The 27,829-nt window shown below is 43.0% G+C and overlaps 1 protein-coding gene across 10 annotated transcripts in view; it reads left to right on the forward strand.

Annotated features, from left to right (window-relative positions):
- nr2c1 (nuclear receptor subfamily 2, group C, member 1) overlaps window positions 1-27,829 on the forward strand; it is a 161,237-nt gene that overhangs the window by 82,483 nt on the left and 50,925 nt on the right. For 8 of the 10 annotated variants that reach the window (XM_070897679.1, XM_070897682.1, XM_070897677.1 and 5 more), the window contains 3 exons: window positions 3,214-3,292; window positions 19,919-20,008; window positions 22,735-22,851. In XM_070897679.1, the coding sequence (XP_070753780.1) occupies window positions 22,741-22,851 (111 nt within the window). In that variant the 5' untranslated portion in view covers window positions 3,214-3,292; window positions 19,919-20,008; window positions 22,735-22,740. Of the gene's footprint in view, window positions 1-3,213; window positions 3,293-19,918; window positions 20,009-22,734; window positions 22,852-27,829 lie in introns of those variants that run through there. The other 2 variants (XM_070897681.1, XM_070897684.1) reach the window with 2 other exon arrangements.

Here is a 27,829-nt window from a genome sequence, read left to right on the forward strand (position 1 = left end):
TTGTGGAAATTTGCTGTGCACAAATTGGCTGACACGTTATCTACATTGCTGAAAGAGAGGCAGATTTTGCAGCTCAATATTTCTGGTTACAGGATTTTTAGACAGGACAGAGTAAAGGGGAGGGGGGGGGGGTCACAGTATTGATTAAAGAAACTATTGCAGCTGTGAGGAGGATGTTGGAGGAATCATTAAATGAGGCCATATGGGTCGAACTGAAAAATAAAAAAGGAGTGATCACACTGTGGGGTGTGTATTATAGACCCTCAAACAGTGGGAGGGAGATAGAGGAGCACATATGTAAGCAAATTTCTGTGACGTCCAAAAACCTAAGGGCAGTAATAGTAGGCGATTTCAACTATCTTAATATTGATTTGGACAAATATAGTGTCAAGGGCATAGAGGGTGCAGAATTCTTAATGCATTCAAGAGAACTTTTTTTAATCAATATATAACAAGCCCAACATGGGAGGGGGTGGTTCTGGATTTAGTTTTGGGGAATGAAGTTGGGCAGGTGGAAGGGGTATTAGTGGGAGAGCACTTGGGTGCCAGTGACCATAATTCAATCAGATTCAAGATAGTTATGGATAAGGACCAGGATATTTCAGGAATAAATGTCCCAAATTGGGGAAAAGCTAACTCTGTTAAGTTGAGAAATGATTTGGCCACAGTGGGCTGGAAACAGCTACTTGTGGGTAAATCAGTGTCGGAACAGTGGGAGGCATTCAAGGAGGAGATCGGGAGGGCTCAGGCCAAACGTGCCCTTAAAGAAAAAGGGTGGGAATAACATTTCTAGAGCCCCCTGGATGTCTAGGGACTTACAGGGGAGGATAAAGGAAAAAAAGGGAAGGATATGTCATATACCAGCTGCTAAATACTATAGAATCTCTGGAGGAATATAGAAAGTTCAGAGGTGAAATTAAAAAGGATATTAGGAATGCTAAGAGAGAGCATGAAAAATTGTTGGCAAGTAAAATCAAGAAAAACCCAAAGATGTTCTATAAATATATTAAGAGCAAGAGGATAACTAAAGAAAGTCTATTAGAGACCATGAGGGTAAGCTGTGTGTGGAGGCGGAAGATGTGGATATGGTCCTTAATGAATACTTTGCGTCTGTTTTCATAAATGAAAGGGGCAATGCAGATACTGCAATCGAGGAGGAGTGTGACATTCTGGATGAAATAAACAGTGAGAGAGGAGGTATTAAATAGTGTAGCGGCTTTGAAAGTGGATAAGTCCCCAGGCCCGGATGAAATGTATCCCGGGCTGTTAAGCGAAGCAAAAGAGGAAATAGCGGTGGCTTTGACCATCATTTTACAATCCTCTCTGGCTTCAGGTGTGGTACCGGGGGACTGCTAATGTGGTACCTTTGTCTAAGAAGGGGGAAAAGGATAGACCAAGTAATTACAGGCCAGTCAGCCTAACCTCAGTTGTGGGAAAATTATTGGAAAAAATCCTGAAAGACAGGATAAATCTGCATTTAGAAAGGCAAGGATTAATCAGGGACAGTCAGCATGGATTTGTTTAGGGAAGATCGTGTTTGACTAACCTGATTGAATTTTTCGAGGAGGTAACCAGAAGGGTCAATGAGGGCAGTGCATATGATGTAGTGTATATGGACTTTAGCAAAGCTTTTGATAAGGTCCCACATGGCAGACTGGTCACGAAGGTAAAAGCCCATGGGATCCAGGGCAAAGTGGCAAGTTGGATCCAAAATTGGTTGAGGTAGGAAGCAAAGTTCGCAGATTACACTAAAATTGGCTGTGTGGTTGATGATGAAGAGGAAAGTCATGGACTGCAGGAGGATATCAATCTACTGGTCAGGTGAGCAGAACAGTGGCAAATGGAATTTAATTTGGAGAAGTGTGAGGTAATGCACTTTGGGTAGGACTAATAAGGAAAGGGTATATACATTAAATAGTAGGCCACTTAGAAGTGCAGATGAACAAAGGGACCTTGGCGTGCTTGTCCACAGATCCCTGAAAGTAACAGGCTAGGTGGTTAAGAAGGCATATGGAATTGGTCGAGGCATAGAATACAAGAGCAGGGAGGTTATGCTTAAATTGTATAATACACTGGTTAGGCCACAGCTAGAGTACTGCGTGCAGTTCTGGTCGCCATATTATAGGAGGGACGTGATTATAGTGGAGAGGACGCAGAGGAGATTCTGCCTGTAATGGAGAATCTTAGCTATGAGGACAGATTGGATAGGCTGGGTTTGTTCTCCTTGGCTGAGAGGAGGACCTCATTGAGGTATATAAAATTTTGAGGGACCTGGATATAGTGGATAGCAGTGGCCTATTTCCCTTGGTGGAGGGGTCAATTATGGGGGGGCATAGGTTTAAGGTGGTTGTTGGAAGGTTTAGAGGGGATTTGAGGGGAAGCTTCTTCACACAGTGGGTTGTAGGGGTCTGGAACTCACTGCCTGGAAGGGTGGTGGAGGCAGAAACCCTCACCACATTTAAAAGGTGCTTGGATGGGCACTTGAAGTGCGTAATCTGCAGGGTTACGTACCAAGAGCTGGTATGTGGGATTCGACTGGATAACCTCTTATTGGCTGGTGCAGATACGATGGTAAGTACTACAGAGAATCTAATATGGCCAGAGTGATCTCCTGGACAAGTTTTGATTGCCTGAATGGGTCGGAGAGAAATTTTCCCAGATGTTTCCCCCAAATGACCTGGGTTCTTATCGGGTTTTTTTTTTGCCTCTCCCAGGAGATCGCATGGCTCCGGGTGGGGTGGAGTGTAAAATGTTGCAATACATGGGGGTGTCGCAGTTGTGCGAGGCGGACTGGTTGGGCCGGATGCTCGTTACCGCTCCGCCATTGTTCATAGGTTTATATGTAACCTTCAGTGCTGCTGACCGAGGGCTGTGTGGCTCTTTGTCGGCCGGCGTGGACACGATGGGCCGAAGTGGCCACCTCCTATGCTGTAAATTTTTGAGTTTCTATTACAACCGTGATTGCACTTCAAAAGTACTTCATTGGCTGTGAAGTGCTTTGGGATGTCCTGAGGTTGTAAAAAGCGATATATAAATGTATTTTATGCTTTTTCCTTTTTGGGGAGAAAAGAGAAAATTACATTTGTTAAAAATTGGTGTTCAGTGCCTGTAACTCATGGATGTATTGAGTGCCAATACTTCATGTGATGAACATTATATGATTTTCCTCAGCCTTGAAGTATCAAGTGGATAAATGCTATGTATTTCTTCTAGGAAGTGTCCATGAATAATCTGAATGGCAAACCATATGGAGGAGCTGGCACAGCAGATTGCTGAACATCAAATGGGTGAGGTATGCAGACGGGCAGTGTTAAGGCCGGCTTTCTCGAATAGCTAATGATTTCAAAAGAAGCTCCATTTTGAGTTGTTCTTTGTCGTCACTGGATGCATTTATTATAGTTTCACAGCACTATAGTGGAACTCACTGTGCACCCATTGCAAGAGGGGAATTGTGCTAAGTGGCTAAGGTGGGAAGTACTCGGCACCAAAGCAATGTTTGCATGTAGAAATCCAACCACATGCACAATCTACCGAGTTTGATAGCTTCATTTTTTTCAAATTGGACATTTCCCAACAGGTGAAACTAAACTGCACAATGCACATTGAATGCAACCTGGTGGCTGAAAGAGGATAATCTAAAAAGACATTTAATGGCACTACCCGTTCAAATCTCCTCGGCAATCATTGGCTTTATTGTACTAAATATATTGACTTTATCTGGATGTAAAATATTAAAGTAAGGAAGCAGTTGGAGGAAACTGCTTTTAACAGCAATGAAAGCTGAATTTAAACGATTCAAGTGATCAGCATTTGGTAAATTACCAGGCTGTTATACCTTTGTTTAATTGTAAAATGTTCCAGAGCTTGAAAGACATTATTTATGGAACTTGTGCCTGAAACATTCGCCTCTTCATTAGAGCTGGCTGTCAGAGTGGTTCAAAACCTGTTGGTTAATATGTAATTTAAAATATATATACTGTATAATCTTGCAGTTTCACTGCAGCAAAAACTAAATGCAATTTATCTTATCATTTGCACATTGTGTTTTGCCAGGTGGAGATATTAAATAATTTGACAGTGCATGGTCTTAAACTGGGATCCTATTTGGTGTTCGTTATGTTTTGGGTTTTTAAACCGTAGATTTTATCCTTTGGTTCAGAGTCATCCACCGTTCAACAGAGAGCTTGCGTCCTCTGCGAATCAGAGGGTGCCTTTATCTGCTCCGTATCTATATAAGTAAATGTAGTGAGGCCCAGAGAAGCCTTGCTACTGTAGTCTGGTTTATTCAAATATATCGCATGCTGCCACCTGATCTCAGTGACCTATCAGACCCTGCCTCAGACTATAAACCAGCAAGCACATTTATTTAATATTAAATAAGTAGTACTGGGTATAAACCGGCGGTGTGTATTCCACTGTTCTCAATGTCAAAAGAACAAAAATACTTCTCCACTTAACCCTCAACACAAACTTGATTCTTGAAGCGGTGACTCACTTCTTATTGTCAAATTGCTGCTACAAAGCCACTGCATAACCCCGTATCTGCTGGCTTCAGTCTGACTGTTAACTGGGACAAAGTCTACCTCGGATAGAACATTCACAATCCTTGGCTGATCTATTGGAACAAAGGACATTAAGCACGGTGTCTAACTATATTTGATGATCAGCCATTTCATCGGTTGTCAATCACGTAGGATGTTTGAATTGATTGGAATCGATTGACTCATAGATCTGAGCCAAACACTTTGATCTTTTTCATGGATTCCCATCCAAGTACAATGGCAGCGACAAACCATGTATGTCGAGACCTTCCTGAACTGTGCCTGTCACTTCTTGTACTGAAGGAGACCGAACCAATATGGTGTGTAGCGAGTATGCTTTCTTAGCAGGTTTGAAAGGGCACATAACAGGGTTAGCAAACTGACTCACCTAGCAAAGCTCAATTCTTGCGTTCAAGACGGCCCAGTCATTTCAACAAGTTAAAGCGATGTTACCTGATCCTTTTTGGAGGAGCATTGACCTCTGGACTCTACCTTCTCCGCCTCAACAATTGGAACTACTTGTGCTGTTTTATACCCTGCCGTGTTATTAGTATTCCTTTCAGCATGGCTGTTGTGGGAGATTAATAGCTAATCAGGGGCTTCTTGGCCTGTTGGAAAAGCATGCTGGGGTACTTAGCCTAACTATCAAAATAAGCACGTATAGAGGCTATATCTTACAGTACTGAGGTGCGAATATCAGCCAGACTATAATTTATATTGTAGAAAGAGCTGGTAATAACCAACTTTAACCCTGTATATGCTCCATAAAGTTGCTTTGATGAGAGTTTGATGTCTCATCAGTGTACCTGGCATTCCATCACAGTGAATTGGAGTGTCGGTATACATACTTATAGTGCTGTGGTCTTTTATGTTAAGTATATAGTACAGATTCGCCCGACAGCTGTTTCTTAGCTATGGTGCAAAAGTCTCGGGTAAACCAATAACCAGACAAACGCCAGCAAAGTGGATGGTTAAGTGCATTTTGTACTGTTGCCATTTTGGGAGCAGGGAGCCCAGAAGACAGGATAAGGGTCATTTTACCTTTATGGGCTGTCCCGTAAAGTAACCACTGTAATGTCGGTAGCAGAGCTGTCCTATGGCTGAAAGAAAGGCAGGTATGGCAACTCAACATTCCTGGTTACAGGGTTTTCAGACGGGATAGCGAGGGGAATAAAAAAGGACGGGGAGGTTGCAGTATTAAAGAAACAATTACAGCTGTGAGGAGTATCATCAAATGAGGCCATATGGTTTGAACTGAAGAACAAAAAAGCGGTGATCACACTGCTGGGAGTGTACTATAGACCCCCAAACAGTCAGAGGGAGATAGAAGAGCAAATATGTAGGCAAATTTCTGAAGTGCAAAAACTATAGGGCAGTAATAGGGGATTTCAACTGCCCTAATAGCTGGGATAGAAATATTCTAGAGGCTGCAGAATTCCTAAAATGTATTCAAGAGAACTTTTTAGCCAGTATGTAGCAAGCTGAACAAGGGAGGGGGTGGTTCTGGACTTGGTTTTAGGGAATGAAGCTGGGCAGGTGGAAGGGCTATCAGTGGGAGAGCACTTGGGTGCTAGTGATCATAATTCAGTTAGATTTAGGGTAGTTATGGAAAAGGCCAAAGATTAACCAGGAAGAAAGGTTCTCCATTGGGGAAAAGCCAGAGAGTTCAGAGCAAGTATGTTCCCTTAAAGCAAAAAGGTGGGACTAACAAATAAAAAGCCCCCTGGATGTCAAGGGGCATACAGGGTAGGATAAAGAAAAAAAGGGAGCTTTATGACTGATACCGAGGGCTCAATACTGCAGAAACCCTAGAGGAGTACAGAAAGTGTAGGGGTGAAATTAAAAAGGAAACGAGAAAATCAAAGAGAGCATGAAAACATTTTGGCAAGTAAATCAAGGAAAACCCAAAGATGTTTTATAAATACATTAGGAGCAAGAGGATAACTAAAGAAAGTGTGGGGCCTATTAGAGACCTTAAAGTTTTTGTGTCTGTTGAGGCGGAAAAGTGGGTATGGTTCTTAATGAATACTTTGTCTGTTTTTACAAAGGAGAGGGGTGATGCAGACATTGCAATCGGGGAGGAGGTGTGTGAAATATTAGATGAAATAAACATAGTGAGAGAAGAAGTATTAAGAGATTTAGCAGCTTTCAAAGTGGATAAATCCCCAGACCTGGATGAAATGTGTCCCAGGCTTTTAAATAGCAGAGGCTCTGACCATCATTTTCCAATCCTCTCTGGCTACAAGTATGGTGCTAGAGGACCGCTAACATTGTACCTTTGTTTAAAAAGGGAGAAAAGGATAGACCGAGTATTACAGGCCAGTCAGCCTAACCTCGGTGGTGGGAAAATTATTGGAGAAAATTCTGAGGGACAGGATAAATCTTAATTTAGAAAGACACTGATTAATCGGGGACAGTCAGTATGGATTTGTTGAGGGAAGGTCATGTCTGACTAATTTGATTGAATTTTTTGAGGAGGTAACAAGGTGGGTCGGTGAGGATATAGCATTTGATGTCGTGTATATGGACTTTAGTTAGGCTTTTGATAAGATCCCACATGGCAGACTGGTCATGAAAGTAAAAGCACATGGGATCCAGGGCAAAGTGGCAAGTTGGATCCAAAATTGGCTGAGGTAGGAAGCAAAGGGTAATGGTTGATGGATGTTTTTGTGACTGGAAGGCTGTTTTCAGTGGGGTTCCGCAGAGCTCACTACTGGGTCCTTTGCTTTTTGTGGTATATATCAATGATTTAGACTTGAATATAGGAGGTATGATTTAAGAAATTTGGGGATTATACAAAAGTTGGCTGTGTGGTTGATGATGATGATGATGAAGAAAGCTGTAGACTGCAGGAAGGTTATCAATAAACTGGTAAGTTGGGCAGAACAGTGGCAAATGGAATTCAATCCGGAGAAGTGTGAGGTAATGCATTTGGGGAGGGTTAGCAGAGCATGGGAATACACATTAAATGGTAGGACACTGAGAAGTGTAGAGGGACAAAGGCACCTTGGAGTGCATGTCCACAGATCCCTGAAGGTAGCAGGCCAGGTAGATAAGGTGGTTAAGAAGGCATACGGAATACTTGCCTTTATTATCCAAAGCATAGAATACAAGAGCAGGGAGGTTATGCTTAAACTATACAAAGCATTAATTAGGCCACAGCTAGAGTACTGTGTGCAGTTCTGGTCACCACATTACAGGAGCGATGTGATTGCCCTGGAGAGGGTACAGAGGAGACGTACGAGGATGTTTCCTGGAGAATTTTAGCTATGAGGACAGATTGGATCGGCTGGGTCTGTTTTCTTTGGAACAGAGGAGGCTGAGGGGAGAACTTATTGAGTTGTATAAAATTATGAGGGCCCTAGATAGAGTGGATAGGAAGGATCTATTTCCCTTAGCAGAGGGGTCAACAACCAGGGGACATAGTTTTTAAGTAATTGGTAGGGGATTTGAGGAGATTTCATTTCACCGAGATGGAACTCACGGCTTGAAAGAGTGGTAGAGGCAGAAACCCTCACTACTTTTTTTTTTAAAAACTACTTGGATATGCACTTGAAGTGGCGGAACGTACAGGGCTACGGACCAAGAGCTGCAAAGTGGGATTGGGCTGGATAGCTCTGTGGGCCGGCACAGACATGATGGGCTGAAATGGCCTCCTTCCATGCTGTAAATTTCTGTGATTCTCTGATCACAAACCTTATCTAATGTTAAATGACTTTGGTTTGCTGCTGTAGAGTGTGGTAAATGTACACTGAAGCAGAAGGATGGATTAGCCACCTAAGTAGGGTTGCCTTCAATTTTTGAGTAGTAACGTTCTCTACATACCACAATCCCTACAAGATCCTGAAGGCCATTCCAATCATGTGATAATATCGAATGAACTGACGTGCATATGGACCAATTGGCATGCTATGGGAAGGATGTGATATTGGTAAAGTTGTGCTCAATGATACAATGAATATGGTCTGAATAAGCACGTGTACAAGCAGCAGTGATGTGTTATTGGGTTCATTTAAATTACAGATTAGAGTTACCTCTTCAAAATCATCATGCTCTTCAGTGTGATTTTCCATAATATATGTTCCATAATGTACAGAGTTCCCAAAACATTTTAAATGCATTTTAATCATGCAGACTATTATGAACATACGAACAATGACGGACAGGTAAAGACCATCTGGCCCATCAAGCCTGTCCCACACAATTGTGATACCATGTGTATCACACACACACACACACTACACCCCACCCAAAAGAACCATCTGACATCTAACCTAGATCTAGCCTTATACAACTTTAATTTGTGCCCCCTGGTCCTACCTAACCTATTGAATTGAAATAAATGGTATGCTGGAACACTGTGTATTCCCTTCATTTTCTTCTAAACCTCAATTATAACCCCCTAAGTCTACACTGCTCTAAGGTAGAGGCCCAACTCTTTTAACCTATCTTGATAACTAAGATGCTTTAGACTTGGAATTAGTCTAGTGGCCCTCTTCTGTACCCTTTCCAGAGCCTCAATGTCATCCACCATGTGAGGAGACCAAAACTGGACACAGTTGCGCTTGAAAGACTCGGCTCAGATATTTTCCTTGTACTCAGCGACAAATACCACTCCTATCAGCGAGCCCTTGCTCCTTATGAACTAGAGCTTGCCTTTAACTGTCCAATATCTTGATATCTGTAGTAAGCCCAGGGCTCGAACAGAAACCAGTGGATGTATCACATGCCCACATCTGGTGATCTTGATTTTAGAAAACATTAGCACATACGCTCTTATCAGATCGTGGCTTAGGCTGCAAGCTATCAAGTGATTTATTAACAGATGGATAAGTACATGAGGCAAAGACAAACAGATTTACAGTAGTAATCGGAACTTAATTATTCCTCCTCAGACTATTACAAAATAACTAACCGCCATGTGTGAAAAAACTCAATGTAAAGAAAGAAAGACTTGCATTTATATAGCACCTTTTATGACCACCGGACATCCCAAAGCACTTTACAGCTACTGAAGTACTTTTTGATGTGTAGCCACTAATGTAGGAAACACAACAGAAATGTGATAATGACCGATGATCTGTTTTAGCGATGTTGATTTGAGGGCTAAATATTGCCCAGGACACTGGGGATAACTCCCCTGCTCTTCTTAGAAATAGTGCCATGGAATCTTTTACATCCACCTGAGAGAGCAGACAGGACCTTGTTTTAACGTCTCATCTGAAAGACGACACCTCCGACAATGCAGCACTCTCTCAGCACTGAGTGTCGGCCTCGATTTTAGTGCTCAAGGTCAAAATATACCCTATACCGGAAACTATAAAACCTTATGGGGTTTGCAGTTAATCTCCCACAAAAACTCCTTCCCTTTCATTTATTTTCTCGCTCGCTTGTTTTGAGACTGCCAAATTGGGGCAAGACCATTAGAGAAATTCTTTCTAATTCCTTTAAAGCTCAACTATTTACCAAAGGAAATGAAATCGATAAATCTCTTTGAATAAGGCTATGAACCCTGTACCGAATGACGACCTTTTATGCTGCAAGATTCTATGATTAGATGTAACAGATAATGGCTGAGCTTCACAGGAGCTTCCTCCAAGGTGATATCTTGGGATTTGACCAATTTAAAACTCACACTGAATCGAAAAGCTAGAATGAGTCAGTAGCCACCTCATAGCTGCTGGAACAATCCAACTGCCACATCAATATGTCAGAAGTTTGTAATCATTGAACCAAACAGGCAAATAATATAGATGTGTTTCAGTGTGTTTACCTGTTACTGTCTCCCTGGTATCTTCAGTTATTTTCTTTTGAGTGAAACACTGTTTTACCCCAAAAATACCATAAGAAAGGGACAGACTAAACCAAAAATAATACACCATAGCCAACCTATCGCATGTGCCAAAGTGCCCTTGTATGGTAAAATCAAATGGCAAAAGGCAGTAATTACTGAGTAATTCAGATGACTGGTTTTCATACTGTAAAAACCATTAAAAATGTTAAAAGTCTTGTTAACTGAGCTTTAACAGTGTACGGAGTCATAATTACTGCTGAACAACCTCTCTGACCCTGTAAAAACTAATATTACAAGCGTGGAGTGTGTCTCCCTCAATAATATTTTAAAATTCCATAATTTTTTAAATAAATTATTTTTTAAAGTTTGTTTATATTTCAGCTTCTACCTTAATCCAATGTGTATGTCCCAATCTTTATTTTGTTTTCTGTAAAATACTTAAAAAGTGAATTATAATCCGTGTTTTTTTTTACTTCCGGGTTTGCTGTCCGTGAGAATTCTTCAGTGGGATTTGTTGATCAGCCTGCTTGATGACATCACTGTTGCTGGATGCCACAGATTCCCCTATAGATAGCGCCAGATTGAAAGTCACGTTGGAAATGGGGAAATCGACGCTTTAGAGCTGCTAAATCTTTGTGGACTGCTTTTTTCGAGGTCTGCAGCCAGCGCCGTCCCTTCGCCGCTGACCTCAAAATCTGGGCCGTTATATTTAATAGCTAAGATTAGCTTTCTCTAGACTGCTTGATCAGTAATCGCTCCCCATTGTTGGCACATTTAGGAAATGGGGTAAGTTATTTTGTCTAACAAGCTCTTTCTGTCATTCTTGGCTATGGGAGCTCTGATTTTTAAACCCAATTCCCTGTCTTTCATCCATATCTATTAATATCCACCATGAGTACCTATTTCCCATTTAAACATCTCAATTGACCTCCCCCAAGATCTTCTGGATCAATGTGTTCCACATTCTCTCAACAATTTGTGTGAAAGAAGTTCCTTTCTGGATTTATTTTTAACCACTGTCCATGCTTTTGTTACCTCCACATTTGATTATTACAATGCTCTTCCGGCTGGCCTCTCATCTTCTTCCCTCAATAAAATGGAGCTCATCCAAATCTTTGCTGCCTGTATCCTAACCCACACCAAATGGCGCTCGCCCATCACTCCTGTTCTCGCAAACCTACATTGGCTCCTGGTCCACCAGCACCTTGATTTTAATTATTCTCAACCTCCTGTTCAAATCTCTCCATGGGCTTGCCCCATCTCTATATCTGTAATTTTCTCCAGCACTACAACGCTCCGAAGAATTCAGCGTTCCTCCAACTCTGGCCTCTTGTATATCTTCCTTTCCTCACCATTGGTGACTGTGCCTTCAGCTGTATAGACCCTAAGCTTTACAAATTTCTCCCTAAACACTAGCACCATGTTGAGTTGGACAAATACTGCTGCACCTTCATTTGGGCTGGGTTAAAATCCTAGAGTTCCTCACCGAACACCAGCAATGGGCAGTAAATGCGGCCGTGTTGGTGTTGCCCACATCCTGAAAACAAATAAAAAAAAAATGTAAATCTCTTGCGATAAAGCCCAGCATCTCATTAGACTTTTTGAGAACATTTTGCACCTGTGCACTAGCTTTTAAAGACTCTTGTATCTGGACCCCAAGTCCCTTTATTCATCTACCTCCCTAGCACTTCCATTCAGATTATCCACCTGCCATTGCATCCAAAAAGTACTCTCTCTCACACTGTTGTCGTATTCTTGCACTGTTCTTGGTGCACGTGACTTGTTCCCACCATTGTCTTTGCTAACTGAAGTCCTTGGTAACATCCCATTGCTGTGCTTTACCCTTGGCCACTGAGGTGTGTGTTTTAAGGTTCCTCAGTGCATATTAATGCTTAAACACTTTTGATCCCACACATAATATCTGAAATTATATAGAATTAGTCTTCCTGAAGGAGAATGAATCATGCCACCGACTCACTTCAGGTGGGCAGAAAGCAGGGGATACTCGATACCTGAATGATGTACCTAAATTGGTCATTTCCATTCTTAAGCACAGATCTTTTCTGTTGTCAGAAATTGCCGACTGCTTTTTTTAAAAAAAAAACATAAACCTTTTATATAGTGCCTTTCACGACCACAGGACGTCTCAAAGTGCTTTACAGCCAAGATGTACTTTTTGAAGTGTAGTCACTGTTGTAATGTAGGAATTATTGGGTGTTTAAGATTGTACATTCGCAATTTATGAAGCTTTTATACATCCGGCGGCTAAAAATTGATTTATAGCCCTGTTTGAGGCGGCAACATGCCTGGTCGCTAACCTTAGCACCAGGCGATGTTTACAGCCTCCAACTGGGATATTGATTTTTAGCGCCCTAAGAGCGGAGTGGAGCACTAAGGGAAGCTTTCCACACTCCTCTTAGGGCGCTAAAGTTCAATCGCAGGAGCGCTAATGAAATTGTGGCGTTAGGAGTGGTCAGCTGGAGAGTACAAATAAATGCAAGGGAGGTCATTTGAACACAGTTAAACATCGGACAAACTTAAATAAATGTAATTAAAGTAAATGTAGATGAAAGAATCTCACCTTCTAACCACCCACCTGCTGATGCGTTTCATTATCGCCCCAGGAGGTTGGGGAATATCTGCTTTCTCTGTCGCGATTAGCACCAGGCGCTAAGGCAGGCCAACCCATTGAAGTTCCCGACTGTGGTGCTAGCGGGGCGTTGCACGTATTTACGTCGTCAAGTGGGTGGCGCCAGAGTGCGCAGCACTAACTGTCAGCGTCGCTGGTAAACCTCTGCTGAAGTTCCCGGGAGGCAGTGTGGCGCTCTGGCAGTAAGCGCTTAGCGACCCGTTAGTGCCCCCCTCAGGCGCTAATGGGTGGCAGTACTCAAATGGATTTTCCGACATAGGTGATTATTTTATGAAGCCATTATGCGATTACAGATACATTTATATAGACAATTTGAGTTTGTTGTACAGTCAATTTACAATCATATTAATTTATAACTCTACGTTCCCATGCATAATTGACAGAGTCTCTGCGCTCCTTGACTACATGGTGCCTTCGGTGGGAACATGTTGGCACGAGGAGTGGTGTGGGCCCTGGGGCCGAGGCAGGATATTTTGCTGCTGGTCCTGGGGTTAGTCAGGGTTGGGATGGTGGGCATGTTCCTGAATATTGGAGATTCTCTTGGTGCTCTTTCATGGCCAGTGATGGGTTACCATGCTGAGGCAGTAGCGTGCGTTGAGTGGGTCTCCAAGGTTGGGCCCCAAACTGCTAGGTATTTCAATTCCAGGCAGAAGCCACACATAACTCTTTCCAATTTCCAGATGTCCGACATGTGTTTCAGGGAAAAGGCTGACTGTTGAACTGAGAGAATTTCAAAGCAACCAAGCAGGCTGTGAATGCAAGAGATTCATTTGAGGAATGCTTCCCAATGGAACCAGATTGGAGTGTGTTCCAGGTGAATGACCATCAGCCAGCTAGTGATTGTACTGGAGGTGGCAGGATTACTGATCTTTCACACAATGTAGAGCTTTCGCAAAGTCTACAGCAAGTTGTTTGTTGAGTTGTGGAGTTCCTTACTAAAGGTATGAGCAAGAAAGCTGAGGATGTTTTCTATCTGGAATGTGGTGAATACGAAGCTGGTTGGGGTTGGAACCACTGGTCCCAGCTTGCCTTATAGTCTGTCACAAGGCAAGCCTTATGATTGCAGAGCCCAAAGAATAGATGCATATACAGGATGATGTGCTATGTTCGTGTTAAAAGTTAAATATTAAGTACATACTTCCATGAAGTTTAACGCTGGGGCTGTGATTGATGACTTGCCTCGAGTGCTCTGGCTGTCGGGGCCTTTGATGAAATAACTCTTTGGGCAATGGCACTTCCTCTTTTACGCTGAAGAATTGCATCAAACGCTGATCTTGTCTCTGACGTGACCATGTTCCTCTTTAGACTTCTGAACCTGATTGGCTGGGCAAAAAAAATAGATCTTGGATCTTGTTTTCAGCCAACCATGAGCCAGCTTTTGTGATGGGATCCTTCCCCTGAACCCTAGAGACAGAGGGCAAAAAAAGTTACAGAATTGTGGGAATTGGCTTTACTATTACAACTTTAAAAACATTCATTAATAGTGTAGCTTGTGAGAAAAGAAAATGCATGCATTTATATAGAGCTTAATCACTTCTCCCAGATCCTTCCAGAATTGCTTTGAAGTGTAATCATTACTAGGGAAGCAAATGTGAACACCATCTTTTTGTGCACAGCACAATTCCACAAACAACAATGAGATGAATGACCAACTTATTGGTTGAGGGAAGTATACTGGCTGGCATACTGGGAGATTTAGTAGATGTGCTCAAAATTGTGAGGGTGAAACTGTTTCCATAGCAGGAGGGTCGGTAACCAGAGGGCACAGATTTTTAGATAATTGGCAAAAAAAAACAGGGGTGGGGGGGGTGGAGATTACCTTTTTTTTAATGCAGCAAGTTATGATCTGGAATGCATTGCCTGAAAGGATGGTGGAAGCAGATTCAATAGTAACTTTCAAAAGGGAATTGAATAGATACTGGATGAGAAATTTGAAGGGCTATGGGGAAACAGAAGGGGCTTAATTGGATAATTCTTCAAATGGCCCACCTCCTGTGCTGTAAGATTCTATTTTAAATAGTGCTATGGGGAAACTTTTACCTGAAGCCGGCAAACTGATCCTTGGTTTAACGTCTCAGCTGAACAAAGAAAGTGTTTGATCTATAGAGCGTGGGATCCCTGGAGCTGCTGACAGTCTTATGATTATCACTCTTTTGGCCGTCATTCGGGGTTTAATACATTTTTAGCTGTCAAAAATTGACCGAGTCATGTCCAGGGTGAAAATAGATCGTTCTTTACATTTTGGGCTTTCAATTGGATGGCAGGGAGAAAACAGCATTTTTTGGAGGTTCTGGAGCAAGGGTTATCTTCGATTTTTAAAAAAAAATAGTTAGAACTATTGGCGAGAGAATCAAGGTGCACAGAAGTAGTGAACTGTCAGTTCCAATAGATAGTGTGCCAGCAGGGAAGCGGGATGAGCAGAGCATCTGGTTCTGTTAGCGAGGAGGTGTGTGTGAGAGATGTTCTTGTAGGAATGTGGGATTTACTTCCTGGGTTAGTGGTTGAGGAAGAAACTCAGTCAACATTCAAGATGAGATTGGAAAGATGGATGAAAGTAAAGGGATATGGGAACAGGGTGTCTAAATGTGATTATTTGCTCATGTGAAGGGTAAACTTTGGCGGTGGCCTGTTTCTGTGTTGTGACCTCTCTGTATTTCTGTGTATGTGTGTGTCAATGAGTGTTGACAGATTATTTGGCAGTGAAGCCACTTAAACCAATCCTGATATCATTGTCCAAAAAGAGTACATGCACTTTCTGCCAGTCACTGGTTAACCATCAGGTGTTGGAACTCTGGCTGACTATTCTATCATCATAGAGCAAATTTTCATCCCTGTGCCTTATAAATGGGAGAAAAGCTGAAAAATGGGAAGATCGGTGTTCCTGGATCACCGTCCGTTTTGTGTTCTGAAGCTCCTGCAGAAATGGGCAGAAGTGACATCACTTTGATGATCTGATCATATTCCAACCTTTATGCTGGAGGGCAAAATCTTCATATTCCACCTTTACAAAAAGGGTACCTGAGGTTGCTAGACTACGCCTTTCAATACTCCAATATTTAAAGGGTCAGCCAACAACTTTTGGGTGTGAATTTTAAACTGATGTTTCAGCACACAAGGTGCCACCAGCAGAGATGAAGTTACCATCGCTGGTCCAAGGAATTCCACGTGGATGGGCTCCGATTCACCTGGGTGGAGATGCTGCTGCAATCTGACCTCCATCCAGACTACTGTACAAACATGGTGCAGTCAATGGCTGGTTTATTGCAGGCATGATGTACCGCTACCCGTCAAGGCCAGCATTTATTGCCCATCCCTAATTGCCCCTCGAAGGTGGTGAGCCGCCTTCTTGAACCGCTGCAGTCTGTGTGGTGAAGGTACTCCCATAGTGCTGTTAGGGAGGGGGTTCCAGGATTTTGACCCAGCGACGATGAAGGAACAACGATATATTTCGAAGACCGGTTGGTGTACAACTTGGAGGGGAACTTGCAGGTGATGGTGTTCTCATGCGCCTGTTGCCCTTATCCTTCTAGATGGTAGAGGTCGCGGGTTTGGGAGATGCTGCTGAAGAAGCCTTGGCGAGTTGCTGCAGTGCATACACACTGCAGCCACTGTGCGCTGGTGGTGCAGGGAGTCGATGTTTAAGGTGGTGGATGGGGTGCCCATCAAGCGAGCTGCTTTGTCCTGGATGGTATCGAGCTCCTTGAGTGTTGTTGGAGCTGCACTCATCCAGGCAAGTGGAGAGTATTCCATCACACTCCTGACTTGTGCCTTATAGATGGTGGAGAGGCTTTGGGAAGTCAGGAGGTGAGACACTCGCCACAGAATACCCAGCCTCTGACCTGCTCTTGTAACCACAGTATTTATGTGGCTGATCCAGTTAAGTTTTTGGTCAATGGTGACTTGCATCTGTACATATGAGTGGTAAAAACTCATTCACTTCTATCTTGCACAGCTTCATGATTGACCTTTTATGTTGGAATAGTAGTGCCTTGCCTTTGATGGACCTTTTCATGAAAACATAAGAACATAGGAAATAGGAGCAGGAGTAGGCCATTTGGCCCCTCGAGCCTGCTCTGCCATTTAATACGATCATGGCTGTACTGATCATGGACTCAGGTCCACTTCCCAGCCCGCTCCCCATAACCCCTTATTCCCTTATCTGTTCAATGTCCCAGCTTCCACAGTTCTCTGAGGCAGCGAATTCCACACATTTACAACCCTCTGAGAGAAGAAATTCCTCCTCATAGTTTTAAATGGACGGCCCCTTATTCTAAGGTTATGCCCCCTAGTTCTAATCTCCCCAATAGTGGAAAAATCCTCTCTGCATCCACCTTGTCAAGCCCCCTCATCATCTTATACGTTTCGATAAGATCACCTCATTCTTCTGAATTCCAATGAGTAGAGGCCCAACCTACTCAACCTTTCCTCATAAGTCAACCCCCTCATCTCCGGAATCAACTGAGTGAACCTTCTTTGAACTGCCTCCAAAGCAAAGTATATCCTTTCTTAAATATGGAAACCAAAACTGTGCGCAGTATTTCAGATGTGGCCTCACCAATACCCTGAAAACTGTAGCAAAACTTCCCTGCTTTTATACTCTATCCCCTTTGCAATAAAGGCCAAGATACCATTGGCCTTCCTGATCACTTGCTGTACCTGCATACTATCCTTTTGTGTTTCATGCCCCAGGTCCCGCTGTACTGCAGCACTTTGCAATCTTTCTCCATTTAAATAATAACTTGCTCTTTGATTTTTTTCTGCCGAAGTGCATGACCTCACACTTTCCAACATTATACTTCATCTGCCAAATTTTTGCCCACTCATTTAGCAGATTTTATGTGTCCTCACGCATTGCTTTTCCTCCCATCTTTGTATCGTCAACAAACTTGGCTACGTTACACTCAGTCCCTTCATCCAAGTCGTTAATATAGATTATAAATAGTTGAGGTCCCAGCACTGATCCCTGCGGCTCCCCACTGGTTACTGATTGCCAACCCAAGAAGAACCATTTATCCCGACTCTCTGTTTTCTGTTAGCCAATCCTCTATCCATGCTAATATATTACCCCCAATCCCGCGAACTTTTGTCTTGTGCAGTAACTTTTATGTGGCACCTTGTCAAATGGACTTGGTGATGAAGGAATATTGGAAAGGAAGGTAATATATTTGATTGCATTTGCCTGTCCCAGCTACTTCTGCTCAATGATCGCTCTCATGACTTTCTCTTTCACTCTGTGCAGGGATAGAAACATAGAATATAGGTGCAGGAGTGGGCCATTCGGCCCTTCGAGCCTGCACCGCCATTCAATAAGATCATGGCTGATCATTCCCTCAATACCCCTTTTCTGCTTTCTCTCCATACCTCTTGATCCCCTTAGTCGTAAGGGCCATAACTAACTCCCTCTTGAATATATCCAATGAACTGGCATCAACAACTCTCTGCAGCAGGGAATTCCACAGGTTAACAACTCTGAGTGAAGAAGTTTCTCCTCATCTCAGTCCTAAATGGCCTACCCCTTATCCTAAGACCATATCCTCTGGTTTTGGACTTCCCCAACATCGGGAACATTCTTCCCGCATCTAACCTGTCCAGTCCCGTCAGAATCTTATACGTTTCTATGAGATCCCCTCTCGTCCTTCTAAACTCCAATGTATAAAGGCCCAGTTGATCCAGTCTCTCCTCATATGTCAGTCCAGCCATCCCGGGAATCAGTCTGGTAAACCTTTGCTGCACTCCCTCAATAGCAAGGACGTCCTTCCTCAGATTAGGAGACCAAAACTGAACACAATATTCCAGGTGAGGCCTCACTAAGGCCCTGTACAACTGCAGTAAGATCTTCCTGCTTCTATACTCAAATCCCCTAGCTATGAAGGCCAACATACCATTTTCCTTCTTCACCGCCTGCTGTACCTGCATGCCCACTTTCAGCGACTGATGAACCATGACACCCAGGTCTCGTTGCACCTCCCCTTTTCCTAATCTGCTGCCATCCAGATAATCTGCCCCCAAAATGGATAACTTCACATTTATCCATATTATACTGCATCTGCCATGCATTTACCCACTCACCTAACCTGTCCAAGTCACCCTGCAGCCTCTTAGCGACCTCCTCACAGCTCACACTGCCACCCAGTTTAGTGTCATCCGCAAACTTGGAGATATTACACTCAATTCCTTCATCTAAATCATTAATGTATATTGTAAAGGGCTGGGGTCCCAGCACTGAGCCCTGCGGCACTCCACTAGTCACTGCCTGCCATTCTGAAAAGGACCCATTTAACCCGACTCTCTGCTTCCTGTCTGCTAACCAGTTCTCTATCCACGTCAGTATATTACCCCCAATACCATGCGCTTTGATTTTGTACACCAATCTCTTGTGCGGGACCTTGTCAAAAGCCTTTTGAAAGTCCAAATACACCACATCCACTGGTTCTCCCTTGTCCAGTCTGCTAGTTACATCCTCAAAAAATTCCAGAAGATTCATCAAGCATGATTTCCCCTTCATAAATACATGCTGACTTGGTCCGATTCTGTCACTGCTTTCCAAATGTTACTGCTTTCCAAATGTACTGGCCTTGTCTTCCATTCTGGGCTTGCATTGCAGATGTAGCAATTGGGGAGTCTCTGATAAGTTGTAAGGAAACCTCTACTGCTGCTTGGAGACGTAACTGCTGCTTGATGTGGAAGCTTGATGTTGAGCATAGACCTAACCTTGAGTTTAAGAGGAGAAGATGTAAAAAAGAGAGCAGAAACAATGATTACAACAGAGGAAGAAAGCATATATTACTGTGGTGCTCCAATGAGATCAAATGCAGTTTAAAACCCATTTAATCGCGCATTACCCAAAAGTGATTTCAATTTAAATACGCATTTGAACTAATGTAATATTCATTTTCCCCTCCCCGTTTTAAAATACATTTTTCCACTTTTTAGGCATGCTGAAAAACGGCAAGCAATTGTGAGCCATCAGAACCACTTTTGGATACTTCTGTAAAAGCGGAGAGCATCGAGGACAAGTAGAAGGTAAGCTTTATGCCACTTTGAAAGTGGTATTTGAGTTTACACTTTCACTATACTGGTGTGGCTATTACAGCTGTAAACCAATATAATGCATGCAAACATGTTGCATTTATATTGTAATATTGCTGCAAACCATAGGGGCAGATTTGTGAGGCTTCATGGTTATACCATTGGCCCTCAGCACTGTTTGTGGGTGGTGGGGGAGGGCGGGAGGAGGGGGGTGGGGGCGGAGGGAAAGGAAAAGTATTTCCTGTTACTTTTTCACAGAAAATGTATTTTTGCTAATTTTTTTTTTACACAGTCAAAAATCCACAACGACATTGTCTGCCTCTGAACTGGTGCTGGGAGAAAATGGAGCCAGATAGAGTTGGCTTTAGTTGAAAGCTGGGACAAATTTGATGTGGATAAGTATATCTGCGATCAAAGGGTTGCTGTTTAGGATGAAGGTTTAGAAACATAGAAATTTACAGCGCAGAAGGAGGCCATTTCAGCCCATTGTGTCTGTGCCGGCCGACAAAGAGCCGCACTGCTCTCTGTCAGCAGCCCTAAAGGTTACATACAAACCTATGAACAATGGTGGAAAGGCAAAGAGCACCCAGCCCAACCAGTCCGCCTCATACAACTGCAACACCCTTATACTAAAACATTCTACACTCCACTCCAACCGGAGTCATGTGATCTCCTGGGAGAGGCAAAAACCAGATTAAAAACCCAGGCCAATTTAGGGAGAAAAAATCTGGGAAAATTCCTCTCCGACCCATCCAGGCGATCGAAACTAGTCCAGATCATCACCCTGGCTGTATTCTATTCCCTGCAGTACTTATCATTATATCTGCGCCGGCCAACAAAAAGTCATCCAGTCTAATCCCAATTACCAGCTCTAGGTCCGTAACCCTGCAGGTTACTGCACTTTAAGTGCCCATCCAATTATCTCTTAAAAGTGGTGAGGGTTTCTGCATCCACCACTCTTCCAGGCAACGAGTTCCAGATCCCAACAATCCTTTGCATAAAGAAGTCCCCCCCCCCCCCCCTCTCAAATCCCCTCTAAACCTACCACTAACCACTTTAAAACTATGCCCCCTTGTTATAGACCCCTCCACCAATGGAAAACATTTCTGATCCTATTCCATCTCCTGTTGTCAGGGATATGTTTAAAGATCTTGGTGGTTGCCATTTCGAAAATCATTTCAGATATTTGTCCTACTTGTAGTGATAATTTGATCTTATTAAATAGCTTACACTTTAAATTTTCCCAGCTATCCAGTTATCTAATTTATCAGATTCTGCTATTTAGAGATTAATTTTTTTTGCTTGATTTGAAGTTTTAAATGTTCACGTTTCTTAATATATTTCTGTTCTCTTAGCAAGGTGGTAGTAAATGATCGTTAGGATGTAGAAAGTTATTGGTGGGCATTTAAAACCTTTTGCTCCATCGTTGGCCCTATCTAATGTCATTTACAGAACCACTGTAGGATCTTTCAAATGCTGGAGTATATTCTAGTAAGCACGAGTATAGAAGTTTCAAACATTTATGAAAAGACACGAGTTCGATCAGTGACGTACCGAATATGTGCAGACATTATTTACTGTTGAAAAAATTTCTGCTTTGACTTCTTGTGTGATGTAAAGCTGATCCAGTACCAGTCATGTTTAAGGAAAATATATACTTGTGCTAATTGAATATGAAGTTACTTCACCACCGTAACTTCATATTCAATTAGCATAAGTATATATGCCAATTGCTCCCCCCCCCGGCTCAGATTTAATGCAGCAGATAAAGTATTTGTTCTATGTGTCATTGACAATGGATTTTAAGGGATTGCAAATGGGAGGAGACGGCATGCACCTGACGAGCGATTTGAGTCCCCTCATTTTCCTCTGCAAGACACCATACTGCTTTCCTCTGCCAGTCTGTGAGGGCATCAACAAACTATTCCACAAGAAATCCTTCATCCTTTTCAGCTCTTGGGAGGCTTTTGAGCAGGAAAACATTAGTACTGGCTAAGCATTGTTTTATGAATTCTCTGGTGGGCTTTCCCCATGCAGGAATTGCTTCCCACCAGGCAGCTATGCTGTGCTGAGTTTGAGGGATGGGCTACAGGCTGCTTGACAATCCGGTGACTGGAGATACACTTGTAGCAGGGTGACACTGTTGCATCTGTCCCCACCCTTCTCTCCAAAGCTTCATTTAGCACTCTGGAAACAAATAATGCTGAAACCGCCTGCCAACAGGAGAAGGCGTATTCAAATGACCAGCAATGCTGGGACTCCAGCCATCTATTTGGGAGGCAGGTGATCTTCCAACAATGCTACTAGACTGCCCCAAATTGGTTCAGTTTTTACCTTTTGTATGTTCGTATTCCCTAGTTTGAGGAAATCCAGAACGAGGGGAAGGGGAGGGACACACAATCTTCATATTAGAGCTAGGCCATTCAGGAGTGAAATCAGGAAGCACTTTTTCCATGCAAAGGGATGTGGCAATCTGGAAGTCTCTCGCCCTAAAAGGCTGTGGCTGCTGGGACAACAGAAATTTTCAATACTGAGATCGATAGATTTTTGTTAGGTAAGGTTATCAAGGGATATGCATCAAAGGTGGGTAAATGGAGTTGAGGTACAGATCAGCCATGATCTAATTGAATGGTGGGACAGGCTTGAGGGGCTGAATGGAATACGCCTGTTCCTATGGGTTTTTTTTTCTTTGCTAAACAGCTGCTTTATGTCCTCTACAGGTTCATATGCATCAAGTGTCTATGGCTGGAAGTCCACCGGTTTCCTTGGCTGAACAGGCTCAAGTAAAGCTCATCACAGTTACTGATGACTTAGTTCAGCAACTAGCTGAACATCAGGTATGGTTTATTGATGCAGCTATTTACTGAAAATGATAATTGCTTGAATTCTATTACATGCACAGTAGTTGCAACTACATTGCAATTTGTTGGGCCAGCCAGATCAAATTGAAAAGACTTTTTACAGTTCTTTTTTTTAAATAAAAAGAGACTTGAATGCACCTTTTCCAATATTTATGTTAGTCTTAGGAAGCCTTGGTAGAAAAATGTTCAGCTATGTTGTGCCTTAATGCAAGCTACTCTCCCACACAATTTTAAGCTGGAGAAAATTTTACAGGCCAAATCAGCAGCCACTTAATCTTAAAGTGGACTCGCCGTATATTTTTCTCTTGATGGAACTCTGCAGAAAGAACTAGTGTATTTGCTAAATTGTGATCCCAAACTTGGAATATAAAAAGAAAAATGCATACTTGATTCTGTACTACACGTAAATATTACAGGGGAACACCAAACTGAATTAAAAAAAGTGTTTATCTGTACAGTCAAGCCTACTTGTACTGTATACAACTCTAAAACACATACATCCTGTTTATAGGTACAATAATTTCAATACAAACTTCCCTTTGTGTGTACGTGTATCTGAGTGCCTTTTTGCAAGCAACAAGAAATCCTCCGATTAACATTAAGTAGGCAACAGAAATTAAAATTGCAGTTATTCTAATATCCATGAACCCATAGTGTCTGAAGCTTTGTCCCACTTAATTACTCTGTTTTCCTATCCAACCCCTCATTTATTTTTAAATGTTGTAAATTATTTTCTCACTGACAAATTGGTACCAAATTATCTTTCTTTTTGTTTTTTTGTGCAAGGAGCTCCTGCTGACTTGCTGCAGTTTTTCAAAACAGGAACCAATTGCTAGCTGTTCAAACTGCTGCATTACTAATTTCAATGATTTTATGAGCACTAAACAATTTCTGCAACCTACAGGCCTTCCTTGTATGTAGCACAGATAAAGTATGATAGTTCAGTGTTCAGACTTTAAAGTACTGTAATAATCCTGATTGTTGCAGGTATGCTTGTTTTGATATATTCAGCTGGAATAATTCTGCAAGTACATAGAAACATAGAAAATAGGTGCAGGAGTAGGCCATTCGGCCCTTCGAGCCTGCACCACCATTCGATAAGATCATGGCTGATCAGTACCCCTTTCCTGCTTTCTCTCCATACCCCTTGATCCCCTTAGCCGTAAGGGCCATATCTAACTCCCTCTTGAATATATCCAATGAACTGGCATCAACAACTCTCTGCAGCAGGGAATTTCACAGGTTAACAACTCTCTGAGTGAAGAAGTTTCTCCTCGTCTCGGTCTTAAATGGCCTAGCCCTTATCCTAAGATGGTGTCCACTGGTTCTGAACTTCCCCAACATCGGGAACATTCGTCCTGCATCTAACCTGTCCCATCTCGTCAGAATCTTATACGTTTCTATGAGATCCCCTCTCATCCTTCTAAACTCCAATGTATAAAGGCCCAGTTGATCCAGTCTCTCCTCATATCAGTCCAGCCATCCCGGGAATCAGTCTGGTGAACCTTCGCTGCACTCCCTCAATAGCAAGAACGTCCTTCCTCAGATTAGGAGACCAAAACTGAACACAATATTCCAGGTGAGGCTTCACCAAGGCCCTGTACAACTGCAGTAAGACCTCCCTGCTCCTATACTCAAATCCCCGAGTTATGAAGGCCAACATACCATTTTCCGCCTTCACAGCCTGCTGTACCTGCATGCCAACTCTCAATGACTGATGAACCATGACACCCAGGTCTCGTTGCACCTCCCCTTTTCCTAATCTGCCACCATTCAGATAATAAGCTGTCTTCGTGTTTTTGCCCCCAAAGTGGATAACCTCACATTTATCCACATTATACTGCATCTACCATGCATTTGCCCACTCATCTAACATGTCTAAGTCACCCTGCAGCCTCTTAGCGTCCTCCTCACAGTTCACACTGCCACCCAGTTTAGTGTCATCTGCAAACTTGGAAATATTACACTCAATTCCTTCATCCAAATCATTGATGTATATTGTAAAGAGCTGGGGTCCCAGCACTGAGCCCTGCGGCACTCCACTAGTCACTACTTGCCATTCTGAAAAGGACCCGTTTATCCCGACTCTCTGCTTCTTGTCTGCCAACCAGTTCTCTATCCACGTCAGTATATTACCCCCAATACCATGTGCTTTGATTTTGCACACCAATCTCTTGTGTGGGACCTTGTCAAAAGCCTTTTCAAAGTCCAAATACACCACATCCACTGGTTCTCCGTTGTCCACTCTACTAGTTACATCCTCAAAAAATTCCAGAAGATTTGTCATGCATGATTTCCCCTTCATAAATCCATGCTGACTTGGACCGATCCTGTCACTGCTTTCCAAATGCGCTGCTATTTCATCCTTAATAATTGATTCCAACATTTTCCCTACCACTGATGTCAGGCTAACCGGTCTATAATTACTCGCTTTCTCTCTCCCTTCCTTTTAAAAAAAAATGGTGTTACATTAGCTACCCTCCAGTCCATAGGAACTGATCCCGAGTCGATAGACTATTGGAAAATGATCACCAATGCATCCACTATTTCTAGGGCCACTTCCTTAAGTACTCTGGGATGCAGACTATCAGGCCCCGGGGATTTATCGGCCTTCAACACCATCAATTTCCCTAACATAATTTCCTGCCTAAATAAGGATATCCTTCAGTTCTTCCTTCACACTCGATCCTCGATTCCCGAGTACTTCTGGAAGGTTATTTGTGTCTTCCTTCGTGAAGACAGAAACAAAGTATTTGTTCAATTGGTCTGCTATTTCTTTGTTCCCCATTATAAATTCACCTGAATCCTACTGCAAGGGACCTACGTTTAGTCTTCACTAATCATTTTCTCTTCACATATCTGGAGAAGCTTTTACAGTCAGTTTTTATGTTTCTGGCAAGCTTCTTCTCATACTCTATTTTCCCCCTCCTAATTAAACCCTTTGTCCTTCTCTGCTGAATTCTAAATTTCTCCCAGTCCTCAGGTTTGCTGCTTTTTCTGGCCAATTTATATGCCTCTTCTTTGGATTTAACACTATCCTTAATCTCCCTTGTTAGCCACGGTTGAGCCACCTTCCCTGTTTTATTTTTATTCCAGACTGGGATGTACAATTGCTGAAGTTCATCCATGTGATCTTTAAATGTTTGCCATTGCCTATCCACCGTCAACCCTTTAAGTATCACTCGCCAGTCTATTCTAGCCAATTCATGCCTCAAAGCATCGAAGTCACCTTTCCTTAAGTTCAGGACCCTAGTCTCTGAATTAACTGTGTCACACTCCATCCTAATAAAGAATTCTAACATCTTATGGTCACTCTTCCCCAAGGAGTCTCGCACAACAAAATTGCTAATTAGTTGTTTCTCATTACACATTACCTAGTCCAGGATGGCCAGCTCCCTGGTTGGTTCGACATATTGGTCTAGAAAACCATCCCTAATATACTTCAGGAAATCCTCCTCCACCGCATTGCTACCAGTTTGGTTAGCCCAATCAATATGTAGATTAAAGTCACCCATGATAACTGCTGTACCTTTATTGCACACATCCCTAATTTCTTGTTTGATGCTGTCCCCAACCTCACTACTACTGTTTGGTGGTCTGTACACAACTCCCACTAGAGTTTTCTGCCCTTTGGTATTCCGCAGCTCCACCCATACCGATTCCACATCATCCAAGCTAATGTCCTTCCTTACAATTACATTAATTTCCTTTTTAACCAGCAACGCCACCCCGCCTCCTTTTCCTTTCTGTCTATCCTTCCTAAATGTTGAATACCCCTGGATATTGAGTTCCCAGCCTTGGTCACCCATGTCTCCGTGATGCCAATTACATCATAACCGTTAGCTGCTATCTGCGCAGTTAATTCGTCCAACTTATTCCGAATACTCCTCGCATTGAGGTACAGAGCCTTCAGGCTTGCCTTTCTAACACACTTTGCCCCTTTAGAATTTTGGTGTAATGTGGCTCTTTTTGCTTTTTGCCTTGGGTTTCTCTGCTCTCCACTTTTGCTTTTCTTCTTTCTATCTTTTGCTTCTGCCCCCATTCTACTTCCCTCTGTCTCCCTGCATAGGTTCCCATCCCCCTGCCATATTAGTTTAACTCCTCCCGAACAGCACTAGCAAACACTCCGCCTAGGACATTGGTTCCGGAACTGTCCAGGTGCAGACCGTCCGGTTTGCACTGGTCCCACCTCCCTCAGAACCGGTTCCAATGTCCCAGGAATTTGAATCCCTCCCTTCTGCACCACTCCTCAAGCCACGTATTCATCTGAGCTATCCTGCGATTCCTACTCTGACTAGCACGTGGCACTGGTAGCAATCCTGAGACTCCTACTTTTGAGGTCCTACTTTTTAATTTAGCTCCTTGCTCTCTAAATTTGTCTTGAAGGACCTCATCCCTTTTTTTAACCTATATCGTTGGTACCGATATGCACCACGACAACTGGCTGTTCACCCTCCCTTTTCCGAATGCCCTGCACCCGCTCCGAGATATCCTTGATCCTTGATCCTTGCACCAGGGAGGCAACATACCATCCTGGAGTCTCGGTTGCGTCTGCAAAAACGTCTATCTATTCCCCTTACAATTGAATCCCCTATCACTAGCTCTCCCACTCTTTTTCCTGCCCTCCTGTGCAGCAGAGCCACCCACGGTGCCATGAACTTGGCTGCTGCTGCCCTCCCCGATGAGTCATCTCCCTCAACAGTACCCAAAGCGGTGTATCTATTTTGAAGAGGGGTGACCGCAGGAGACCCCTGCACTACCTTCCTTGCACTGCTCTTCCTGTTGGTCACCCATCCTCTATCTGGCTGTGTACCCTTTCCCTGCGGTAAGACCAACTCACTAAACGTGCTATTCACGTCATTCTCAACATCGTGGATGCTCCAGAGTGAATCCACCCGCAGCTCCAGTGCTGCAATATGGTCCGTCAGGAGCTGCATGCCGATACACTTCCTAC

Source organism: Pristiophorus japonicus, chromosome 13, assembly GCF_044704955.1.
Source record: "Pristiophorus japonicus isolate sPriJap1 chromosome 13, sPriJap1.hap1, whole genome shotgun sequence".
Classification (NCBI taxonomy): Eukaryota; Metazoa; Chordata; class Chondrichthyes; family Pristiophoridae; genus Pristiophorus; species Pristiophorus japonicus.